The 12,899-nt window shown below is 36.2% G+C and overlaps 1 protein-coding gene across 1 annotated transcript; it reads left to right on the top strand.

Moving 5' to 3' along the window:
- The first annotated feature begins 1,219 nt into the window (after positions 1-1,219).
- crfb1 (cytokine receptor family member b1) lies at positions 1,220-11,200 on the top strand. Its single transcript, XM_079464019.1, has 9 exons — positions 1,220-1,370; positions 2,385-2,475; positions 3,588-3,708; positions 4,173-4,339; positions 4,592-4,749; positions 5,812-5,977; positions 7,943-8,067; positions 8,599-8,745; positions 9,663-11,200. The coding sequence occupies exons 2-9, from the start codon at positions 2,427-2,429 to the stop codon at positions 10,302-10,304; spliced, it is 1,575 nt and encodes a 524-aa protein (XP_079320145.1). The 5' UTR covers positions 1,220-1,370; positions 2,385-2,426; the 3' UTR covers positions 10,305-11,200.
- The last annotated feature ends 1,699 nt before the right edge of the window (positions 11,201-12,899 follow it).

The following is a 12,899-nucleotide window of genomic DNA, read 5'->3' as shown; positions in this document are numbered from 1 at the left end:
CCCACAAGTCTATGTTCTTTTCCTTAAATCAGATTTTCAAAAACCCATGGTCAGACATGACCACATGCATTTCCCTTTGTGCCCTGGTTGGGTTTGACCCACTGATCTATATAAATGACTGGATTGCTCATGAAGTCATTACACTGAAGCCATCGTTCCGCAATGTTGGTATGCCCAAACATTCGATTAAATTCATTGGGAGCTGTCACCTCTTAACGATAAAAGGGTACTTTACCAGTGCCTAGTTTTATATCAAAAATCTCACGGTAAGTTTTTATAACACAGTTGTCATAAGCATGTAAATGGTTATTTATTTAAAGTCATGAAGTTCCCTATCTTAGATATTACATTTATTTTTATTGCAGTAGCGTACATATCAGATCAGCAGACGGACATAACAAATGGGCTCACTCTAAAATCTAAATACAGAATATATATGTTTACCCAAAAATAAATATTCTGTCATCATTTACTCACCCTCAGGTTGTTCCAAACCTTTATAAATGTCTTTGTTTTGCTGAATACAAAGGGAGATATTTGGAAGAATGTCATTAACCGATTAACAGATCTTGTCCCCCATTTACTGCCATAGGGAAAATAAACACTATTGGAGTCAATTGAAGATCAGATATGTGTGGTGGATCAGATCTGACATTCTTCCAAATATCTTCCTTTGTAGTCAGTAGAACAAAAATATAAAAGATGTATACATTTTGACCGCAAGTCAATGCCCTCTATCGGTTGGGCATACTAACATGGCACCGCAAACACTTCCGTTGGCTAAACCTCCTGCCATCGGTTTAGCATTCTAAGCTCAATCCAGTCATTTATATAGATCAATGGTTTGACCTGGTAATTGCTGAATAATGGCCATCATTCACCGCCATTGTGAAGCTGAGAAGAGACAGGATATCCTTCAACATAACCCAGACTCCGCTCCGCTAAATAACAAGGTTATATTCACCTGGGACAGCTGAAGGGTGTCAATTTCTGGAGTGAAGTGCTCCCTTAGGGGTGTTATCAAAGGGGCTCACTTACTAAATGAATGCATTGAGTTGACAAATGAAAATGTATATTAACACGTACAATGCCTGTTGAAACGTCTAACGCGTTAGATTCACACATTTTGGCCCCTATAGTCTTCCATACGTTTTGGCACTTTTGGCCTTCCATAGTGCAAAGAAGTGAATCGAGCCTGATGACGTCTCAAAGGCAAATCGAAACAACAAACACGTGATTTTGAGTAATGACGTTGGGACAGTCAGGAAGTTCCCTTTAGCGTGTTTTTAACTGTAGGCCTACATTTATTTTTCTTAAATGGTGTGAATCGTCTCACAAATGGAGATACGAGGACTGTTACGGATTTACAGGTACTGAAAAGACCACTTTAACGTTTAACTTATTAAATTAAAGCCTATTAAAGTTAAACGATTAACTAGCCTTACAGTGTTTGTATCCAGCGGAAACGTAGCATTTAAGGAAAAAAGAAATGTTGATCCTATTTAATCTACTTACATCTATAAAGCCTTCAACGTACATAGCTTTGAAACAGCGTTAAATAAAGTAACGTTATGTGCGCGTGCGCGTGCGCGTGCTTTTATGCCTTATATACAAATGATATCCGTAATCACAAAATAAACAGTAAAGAATAGAGTTAGTAAACAACAACACGTATATCATATAAGGATCATCATTTTACTAGCTTGGTTTGCATTTTAATGAAATTTTCACAAACAGGCCAGTTATTAAATGATTATTATTAGGCCTACATTTAATTCCAAAGGTCATCGATGTATTGTTTGAAATGTGTTGATCTATGTATTCTTCTGAAGTAATAAATCTTTGGCAGTCTTTTAAGTCTCAAGCCTGCAGTGATTATATTTGTAGTATTTTCAATTTAATTAGTTTTTTCTCTTGTAAATGAACATTTGTGGGAAAGGGGCCAGAGTAAACTTTAACTTTAAAACTAATGTCTAGATTCACCAAAGATAGACAGTTATACAGCCAGAGCTTTGTTATATGCTTGTAAAAGAAGTAAATCACTTTGTAATTTATAACTTCACCGTAGGCCTATATTTAGATTAATTTAGATTATATTTAGTTAATTTGTGACATCGATCTTGTTAACTTTACAGAATGTTTCCTTGCTTCCATTGAACATCTTCGTACACATGTACTTAAACATTATTTGGAACATTCTCAAACCATGATAATATGCATATCTGGTTTTGTCTGTCCTACTTTTGTGTGCATTCTAACCATAAGTGTAATATTCTCAAGACATTATCAATGGTATGCAAACAGTCAATTCTATGTTGCTGTTCTTTTATTTCCATTGTGTGGTGCACATTCATCATTTTTTATGTTTTTGATTTTGATTTCAGTACACGTTTGTTGCTCATCGTGAATTATGATTCTCTTTCAATATGAAGACAGCGTTGGGGCTTGGTTTGCTCATGTTTCTTTGCTTTCCAGGTATGTTTTTAAACCGTTTGTCAAAAACAGAATCTGTATGTAAAACACACATTTCTTGTCTAAGGTCACCACGAAATCAAAACAGACTATTTTTGACATTAATTATTTATTTGGTAACACTTTACAATAAGGCTTTTTATAAAGGTATTTGTTAACATTAGGATATACATGAATTAAAATGTGCAATAAAGTTTTTATCAATGTCAATACAATCATTCATGTTCCTTGATCGGGGCATATTTCATTAGCATGTTTTTTTATTCATTCATAAATGCTGAAATTAACATGAACTGAGATTAATAATAAATGCTGTGGAAGCATTGTCCATTGTTAGTTCACTAATATTGTAAAACAAATACAACCTTATTGTAAATTGTTCCTATTTATTTTAATAGAATATTGCGGCGTCCACGTGGTTCACAGTTTTATTTTATGTGCTCTTATAATTCTTAATTACAACCTGAAAATGTACTTTTACTCTGGAGTGGAGATAATTTCTGAATTTTCTAGATCCAATCTATTTGCAAAAAAAAACGAGTATTCAATCTATTTTTCTTATTCAATATTGGAAATAATATTGCACAGCCGGAAAAAGAGACCATTCCAAATGTTTTATTTAATCAGCATTTCAGTCTAGTGTCTGTTGTATTACAATAAATCAAACCTCGGGAGTGACAAAGTCATCCGACAGCAATGCGAAACACTGACAGAATGACCAGACACATGAAAACTGTGATAAAAAAAATAATGATCATTTTTGAACTTTTCCTAATTGCTAATATTACTGGACTAATGCATAAAAGTAAATATAAACCCGTTTCTCTTTGCAGTGTTTGTGGTTTGATAAATACAGAGCATTTTTAAATGCAAATAAATGCAAATAGAAACAACAGGTTCACAGAACGAAACTAAAAAGATAATTTTTCCTTAACAAATAAATAGTAAACTGAGAGAACTGAAATTGTGCTTTGAATTATTTTCCACGGCTGTATGTCACAATATTGAAGTTGTTTGTGACTCCTACTTCATAGGACCTACTCTTTCTTCTTCTTTTGTTGTTGTTTTTCCCTATGTAAACATTCTGTATTTGTGTTTCGGTTGTCTTCATTTAGTGCTCACTGCTATCCCTGCTCCGGTTAAATTTACAATAGTGTCTCACAACTTTAAACACATCTTAAAATGGAGCCCTGGAATAAATTCTTCAAAAGAGACTGTTTTCAATCTAAAGCAAAGGTAAGGGATTTCAACACTGTAAAAACAGTCCATCTGTCAACTTTTTGCAACAAGATTCCTATACCTGCTCCATATTCACTATATTTGAAAAGATAATGAGATAATCATTAATTACTTTGCTATATGGCTGGAATGATATAATAGTCAATAAATGATCAGACAATGTTAATGTTTGGTCTTATTATTTTTTTACAAAAGCTGTTTTATTTTGCTGGAGGAGCCAAATTGTGGCCGGGTTGAAGCAAAAATGTCCAGAACAAAGCATTTTTCAATAGTCTTTACTCAAAGGAGATAATACTTTTTGTCTATTGTACAATATAACTACAATTTATCATTATGCAATATAATCAAACTGTTTTGAAGCGGTTTATAATGTACTGTAGTTCGGCACAATGCAAACATCACAATTTGTCTTTTTCTATTTGGATCATCTTTAACCAGCCTCCATCTTGTTATTTCTACAGGTGCGGTTCTGCAAAGCCAATTATTCACCCTAACATCAGAAATACAACAGTAGATGTCTCCAAATCATTAGAGGACATCTACACACAATGTACTTTCTTTCTTTGGGCATCACTTGACAACATGACATCATCCATAGTTAAGAAAAGTATTACACCATATGAAGACAGTAAGTCATGCTTGAAAATCTTTTTTTGTATGTTTACATTCTCTACTGTATCTGGTGGTTTTGTTATTATTATTCTGCAATGGAAGTCAATTCCTGATATTTTGTTTAGTTTTCAAAATGTTGAAAAACATATTTAGGCCAATATTTTATTTAATTACAGTAAATAGAACCGTTTAATAGTTTACATTTTAGTAAATTAATACTATACTAATCCTTAACTTCCTTTTCTATCTTTATTTTGCTTTTTTTCAGCTGTTATCGGTCCACCTACCGTATTTCTGTCTGGTTGTGGAGACTGTTTGAAAATCAGTGTGTCACTACCCAGAGGATCGGGAAAAAAGATTGACCTTGACCGGTTTTATAATTCTGTGTACTTTAATTTAAGCTGGAAGAAAGCAGGAGAGGAGAAGGTAAGAATCGCTGCAGAAGGAGTGTATTGTACTGCAGGATAATTGCAAGTTTTTTATATATGTTTATAGATTTTTAAAACAAAAAAACAAATATCTGCGTGCTAGAATGCAATCCTAAAGTGAGAACTTGCTGGACTGGTGATGTCCAGTTCGTGAATAATTCGTTCTTTTTGTAGCTGTTAATTTTAGACTGAACTCAACTGATCCCTGGTCGCTTTTTCGGTATGTTAACTTCCGCTACAAATTTGCAAAGAAAAGAGTTCCTGCAGATTATTTCTGATAACAACCGTTACTTGGCTAAACTTGCCTCTACAATATTTTGACTGCGAAAGCAAGTTCAGCCACTAGATGTCAATGTTCCATACATTTTTTTAAAATGTGACAAGATTACATGACCCATTTAACAAATTGTTTATTTAATACAATTATTATACAATAATATAATTACATCTTATTATACAAAATAAAATCTAAATATATTATTAGCCACTAGCCAGACCAATAAACAAACACCGACTGGCCGTTAACTTCGGCCCAGGTGTATTTGGCCGTTTATAGCATACAATGATTGATGAAAATATGATGCTTTTGTTTGTGATGAATTTTAGGATGATTATTTACTAAATTAAAGTTTGCATTCATAGTTTTAAACTATGAATTATTATTACTAACATAATTTAATCAAATCTTTTATTCACGGAAAAAGGGTCAAGATGCCTCTAATAGAACACAAATGTTGAGTTCAAACCAAATGCGAAACATTGCATTCCTTGCTCTTTAATACTTGCGAGATTAGTTTCTTTTTCACACGAGTGACGAGAAGAACAAGACGCAAAGAGGATGCATTTTTTCATGTGTCCAGACGTGTCAAACAGTAGGTGTCATTGAGATCTCATGAATTCCTCGCTCGAGTAGAAATGTTTTGTCTTGTTGTACACCCCTCATATGATTGTGAAGCACTTTGGGTGTATAGCACACAATAAAGGGCTATATAAATGCCTCCATTCATTCATACTGTCACATCAGCTGTTGTTTTTCTTGTTGTCATGAATATATACACAGGCCAACCAGGTTATAATACCAGGTGGAGAGTATGAGTATGTTCTACAGAATCTAAAGCCTCGTGAAAAGTACTGCGTTAGAGTACTTGCCCAGACCAGTTCCAATCGCAACGCCCGGCTTTCTGACTGGCAGTGTGAATACACTAGTATAGAAGAGTCAGAACAAGGTAAGACATATCCTATCGACTTGATATGGCATCGAATGGCATCATTTATATTGGTGTGCATTGTTTTTTATTAGAATTGCATTGACTTTTTCTTTTCCTGCATCTGTCTGTGAAGGGATCCATAAGGGCAATATTGGAAACTTGAACACTCTTGTTTTTCTAATATCTACAGGGTAGTGTGCAGAGTTACATTGCTTGTTCTGAGTTTACATTAATGCATTTGGCAGACAATTTTTTATCCAAAGCTACTTACATTGCATTGTACTTTACAGTAGTTTCTGACTATGTGCAATCCCTTGGGATCGAACCCATGACGAAGCATGCAGACGCGTACGACCAGGTGTAAATGCCCTCCTAAACATTTTCGTTTAAATTCCGATCATGCAAACCACTTGCACTGTGACATTCTCTGTCTTCCCGGCGTGTCTAAACCACAGCGAAATGAAGCCCAGCAAAGCTAATAGCGGAGCGAGCCGTGGTTTCCCTGCTTTCTTTTAGACGTCACGTAAAAATACAAATGTGAAACATGAATAAGTAATAACTAATGTTTGTATTTCGCGAGAAACCTGGGGGGTGATGTTCAATGACCAGCTGAAATTCAACTCTCACATCGCAGCAACTAATCAAACTTGCAGGTATGCGCTCTACAACATCAGGAAAATAAGGCTGTTCTTGTTGGAGCATGCCTCTCATGCTGCTAGTCCAAGGTCTGGTCATATCAAGACTAGAATACTTTAATTCTCTTCTGTCCGGCCTTCCAACCAATGCAGTCAAGCCCTTGCAAATGATCCATAATGCAGCTGCACATCTAGTTAGCAACCAGCCTAAAATAACCCATGTAACACACTTCCTGATTTCACTTCACTGACTGCCAGTTGCCGACCACATCAAGTTTAAATGCTGACACTGCCCCTTTACCCTAACTTGCTGCTCCAGGTCTACATCTCCTCCCGTCATCTTCGGTCTGCAAATTTGCGACGGGTGGTTGTTCGATCACAGCAAGGCACCAAATCGCTGGCAAAAACTCATTCGGTTCCCCTGTGGTGGAATTAACTGCCAGCCTCCACCCGAACTGGAGCATCCTTCACAACTTTCAAAAACAGATGAAAACATACCTGTTCCGCATTTATTTGACTAACCAATAACTGCCTATGTCTTGTGTACAAAATAAGGATAATAAAATACAAATCTAGTCTCCCTTGCGCACTCCAGCTGTAATCCTACTAGTAGCATAGCCTTGTCAACTAATGGAACTGTTTTGTGTGTTCACAAAATTGTAAGTAGCTTTGTATAAATGCGTCTGCCAAATAGGTAAATGTAAAATAGTATTTGCGATTTATAGCCACGTATGCCTCCCCTCTGCAGTGTACTTTGTATGGTGTCACTCACCCCAGTTTGACTTTCAAATGAGTTGGACATTGGAAAATGCTTTGTGTTTAAGGGATAGTTTGTAAAGTTTTATTTGTTCTGTTTTGGGCTACCAGCAGAAGAACCAGGGGCAATTTCAATGTCTGGAGAACTGGGAGTTTTGGCTAACACAAAGAAAGATATATGGAAGAATGTTCGGTTCTGGGGCACCATCGACTATCATATTAGAAAATAAATATTGTATTTATATTTTAAAGAATGTAGCAAACAGTTCTGGAGCACATTTGAGTACCATTTAAATGTTTCCTACTATGGTAACTTCTACTGGTGACCATAGTAGGAACTGGTAAGCGTCCACTGGTAACCCAAAATACTATTGGCAAGACTTCATTTTAACTTGCTAGCTAGGACAAATTTCGTATGTCTTTTGCTTTTTGTCAAAAATACAGGTACGCTATTATTTGTGGTTGTGTACCAGAAGTTAACTTTGGGCCACAAAAGCATGTATGCACAGTAACGTTTGTTTATGTTGTTGCCGGTAAAACAGTCTATAAAAAAACATGATATAAATTGAATGTGTATATTATCTCTCTTCAGTGTTTAACACAGTGCTTTGGTCATCGGGAGCTGTTTTGTTTGGATTGACTCTGCTGCTGCTGGCAAGCAGCCTGTTTTATACTGGGTTCATAGGTAGGATGAAGACTCCTCTGCCTAAATCACTGGTAAGACCCCCACGTATATGCTATTAGTTTAATTCATCAGGTTTTTTCTTCAGAAAGTTTCAGATGCATCATAACCTTATCAAATTTCCTTTTTTAGAAACTACATTATTTTACAGAATAGATGTTAACTCTGTAAGGCTGCCCAGGTTTATTGAGGTTTATTGATTCTTATTGAGTTAAATTCTCCGAGTGCTGTTAATAAACAGAATTCAGATTTTTGGTAACACTTCAGTAAAGTGGGCAATTCTCACTATTACTTGTTATTAGCATGTCTATTATTGGGATATTGGCTGTTATTATAAAGCACATATTCTGCATGACCATATTCTACATCCCTAATCCTACCCAATACCTAAACCTAACAACGACCTTACTAACTATTAATAAAAAACATATTAAGAATTTACTGAAAAAAAAGTCGTAGTTAATAGCGAGAATTGCCCCTATACTGAAGTGTGACCAGATTTTTTCTACATGTAATATTTGTTCAGTTGAGGACTCTCTCTCTGTTTTTTTTTTTGTCTCATTCAGAGTCTTAAAGTTCAAGAAGTGTACCACTTGAACCCTGAACGGACAGTGACCGAGAATGTATTTCTGACTGATGCTCAACTGACCAGATCTAAAAATATTGATCAAGAATCACATAAAAAGCAACATGAAGAAGACAGCTTTGACCAGGTTTGTCTAATTCAACACCTCTCAGTTTTCTGACATTTGATTATGTGAATTTTACAACACTGAGGATGGGTTCCCCAGCAAGGATTGTTCTTGAATCCAGAGTAAATTGAAAGTTGTTGATTGAATGTTTTCATGCATATCGGTCAATAGGTAGGGAACAGTTCTTCAAACAGCCATTTTTTGTGCATGAGTGGGTTTTGATGGCATAGTGGCATATCAACTACTAAAGGGCCCACCATTGCATTATCCTATATACTGGAGCTTTCACACCGTAGCTCTTGATGAGGCATCTAGTTCTATATATCTATGTGTGAAATAAGAGAATAAAGTATGCATTGAAGTGAGGAAGCTGGCGTAGAGGCTGAAAATGTCATAAAAATATTTTTATTTCAGATTGGTGTGTGAAGTAGTTCTGAATCAATTTCGAATGCATAGTCCAGTCAATTTTGCACATTGCATTGCATAGTTTTTACTGCTTTCCTGCTCCTTCCCCCCCCCCCCCCGGTTAGCAAGCAAAGCATGTTCTGTGTTGTTTTCCTTATGTGATTTGGTGTGTATAGACGGTTTCATCTTAACAACATAAACAAACGTTACTGCACATGCGCACTTTTGTGACCTCGATTGAACTTCAGTTACACATCCTCAAACAGTAGAGAGCCTGTATATTGTTTCGGCCAACAATCAAACGAAACCAAGAAGATCCGTTACTTGGCTAAAATTCTCTCCATATATAAATAGTTTTATTTTAAACACTAGCCAAACACAGACCGTAAGTTAACTGGGAGTCTTTAGTAGTGAACTATATACAGTATAGTCCATGATATATAGACCTATCCAAATTGTTGAATAGTAAAATGGGATTGCTAGGTTCCTGAATATTGAATTAAAATGTAAATATTGTTATTTTATCTCAATAGGCAGACACAGAGGATGATGAAGAATATGACGAGGAAGATGAGGAAGGCAACTGGACCTACATGGGTTGCATAATTAAACACAGTGATTTGCAAAGTATAAGTAGTAAAGAGGACGGCATAGATTCAGCTTTGCCCCTCCTTTATAGCTCCAGTATCTGTAACACAGGGGATAAACCAGCCCTTCGTCTCAGTGTAACTACACTATCCCCAGACATTCATAGCGATGAAGATGAAAATAAGGTGGAAGTGATGTCAGAGGTGTCCAGGGAAAAAAACAAACTTCATGAATTGAGACTTGAGCCAGAGGGAAATGCAGCTGTTTCAAACGCCACAGGGAATGTCAACCTATTCTCTGTCACTTTAAGACCTTTTGGATCAGAAGATTACGAAAAAGTTGTGGACAACGAAGAGGTTTGTAAACCTCTGCTAAGAAAAGTTGAAAAAGAACTTTATGGAATCCCACCAGCTGTACAGACAGAAAGGAAATCGGATGATTCGATAACAAAGGGAAGTCAAAAGCATCTGCTTGGGTGTTCATATGATCAGGACTATACAGCGACCGCAACAGGACATATGCACGAACAAGATAGTTGCTCATCTGATGAGACTGATAATTGGGAAACAGGCTATATAATGCGATAAAGACTTTAAATGTTTATTTTTAGAAAAAACATGCTCAGAAGATGAGGTTATGTAACCTAAGTTGGACTTTCCGTCAAATATCTTTAAGGAAAAGCATATGTTGTTGATATGGTGACGGGTTTACAATTCAATATATTTTTGTTACATATCAAGGCACATGGACTTAAATGAGTATGAAAATAACTTTTTTTAAACCTAAATAACCCCCCATTTACTTTCCCTAGTAGGAATAAAATGACTTATCATCACTTATTGATAGTCAAACCATGAAGATCACATTTACATTTATAGATAATCCCCGGATAAGCGGAAGAAAATGGATGGATGGATGGATGGATGGATGTTCAGCACTGTTTGATTGTTTTTTACCTTCATATGTACACTCACTCAATAACTGCATCAGTGCATACAGGAATATCTTCTCTATTCAGACAGCTGCAGCTCATAGAACGGGGACCTAACTACATTGCAGATACGCTTATTGACAATAAACAGACTTCTCAGATCATACGGGTCAAGTCAGTTAGAGATAACAAGGGTTCACTCAAAACAAGGTGAGTCGGTGTTTAGCATTGTGCCACCTGTAGCTGGAATCTGTTTACAGAAAACATCAGATGTGCTCCAACAGTATAGACACTTAAATCCAGTCTAAAAACACATTTGTTTAGCCGTGCATTTACAACCTGAGCACTGTGCTGCTTCACACTTACTGCACTTTTATTTCTATCTTCTTCTTTCAATTTTATTATTTTGAAAATCCAATTTTATGGTTTTAAATTCTGTACTTTTGTGTTTTTGTGATCTTATGCATCATGCTTACGTAAAGCACTTTGAATGACTTTGTGTACAAAATGTGCTATGTAAATAAACTTGCCTTGTAAAAGCGTAAACGATAAGATGCGTCACAGCGATCCATTAACATGAGGTGAAGTGCAGCAAATATTTATTCAATTATTGTACTGAACCGCTGCAAGAAAGGACTTCAGTGTTGTCCTAGCATTTGGTAACTGTAACGCAGGAGTTGTTTACATCACCTCCCTCACATCCACATAGAGACCCGTCTCTCCTGAGTATTAACCAATTCCAGACTATTACTTTACCCACCAAGCAACTCATAAGGATTAAACACACACACACCTGTTCATCACCGATTGCTTATGTACCTGCACCTCATTTACTCTTGTATATAATCTGCTTCCAACCTTTACTCAGTGCGAAGTATTGTTTTGCCCTGCTAACTTACTGAGCATTACCCAAGTGTTATACATTTAGCAGACGCTTTTATCCAAAGCGACTTACAGATGAGGAAACATTGGAAGCAATTATAACAACATAGGCAACAAAATGCTCAAGTGCATCAAACTAGTCCATTAAAGCCTACAGTATACAAAGCTAAGAATAGTGAGGTTAGTAAAATTTTTTGTCTGTTTGCGTCTACCAACCATCTGTCTCTGGCTACCTTGATTTTGGACTGTACCCTGGCTATCGGTCTCTCTCTGGCACCCTTGATCCTGGACTGTTTTCTGAACTCCGATGATTCTCCGCCTGGCCTGAACCTCAACGCCTGTGTATCTGATTACCCTTTGCGTTTCCCCTTCTTCTGATTGTCTGCTTATAATTAATAAAGCTGCATATGGATCTTACCGACTTACTGACATTCCTTACAGTAACAATGGGGGTTGGCAATCCCCCAAAGTACCAAACTGGGACGATTGTGAAGTGCCAATCCAAATAGGCTTTATTTATTCCTGCTCACAATTAATTTTATGGTGTCTTTTTAAGCAATAGATGATATGATTTTGATTAGCAGCTGGTAAGAATATGTTACCCTTATGAGCATTCACCATTGTTTACCCATAGAAATCCATTTTTGAATTAATAGTAGTAAAACCTTAGACTCTGTACACCAACTCTACCTAAACATTTTTTCTGTATTGCTACCCTTATAAATATGACTCATTATACATACAAATGTGAAACCAAATTATTATATCAAATATTTACCTGTCCATTCATTGTTAAACACGTGACATTCTGAGTCAACATTTCTTGCCCGTAATTCATGTTATGTAACTGGAAGCAGTAAACTAAGGGTGTGTTCACAAATGGCTTGGTTGGTTAGATTAAAACGAACTCTAGTTCCATGCAACGTGGAAAACTCCATGTTGGTACTTAATGTGTTAGCCTAGAAGTATTTACAAAAACTGTTAATGAAAGATGAATATCATACATTCGTGTCAGTATTTTGTATTCAGCATGGTAACTCTTCTTTCCATAACCCAAAATGTTCATATTATTTTCACTTCGTGTTATTATAGGGAGCCGCAGAGATGACGTTTTTTTGTGTGCAAACCCATGAAGCTAGTTCTTGGCTAGTTAGCATTTTAGGACTTCCGGTTCCGTCGCCCCTCTGGGTTTTTTAACAGTTTTTTTGTAAATCGCCCAAAAATAAGGTCTGTGATTAGTACCACGATGGGACCACGATGACCACAGCCCAGATGGCACTGCCAGTGGCGGTATATCATAAGTTAAAACATGTTTTCATAAAAATATGGACATTATAATAAGAAATCTGCTATTGAAATCAGTGTGTGA

This window comes from Barbatula barbatula (assembly GCF_947034865.1).
Source record: "Barbatula barbatula genome assembly, chromosome: 9".
Lineage (NCBI taxonomy): Eukaryota > Metazoa > Chordata > Actinopteri > Cypriniformes > Nemacheilidae > Barbatula > Barbatula barbatula.
Note: the sequence above shows the minus strand (reverse complement) of the source record. Positions and strands in the feature narration are given on the sequence as shown.

Bases quoted from the DNA above. Each gene is read 5' to 3' on its own strand.
- crfb1 (XM_079464019.1), top strand. From the start codon at position 2,427: ATGAAGACAGCGTTGGGGCTTGGTTTGCTCATGTTTCTTTGCTTTCCA. The intron at 4,340-4,591 runs GTAAGTCATGCT...GCTTTTTTTCAG, and splicing joins TATTACACCATATGAAGACA to CTGTTATCGGTCCACCTACC. The intron at 8,068-8,598 runs GTAAGACCCCCA...TGTCTCATTCAG, and splicing joins CTCCTCTGCCTAAATCACTG to AGTCTTAAAGTTCAAGAAGT.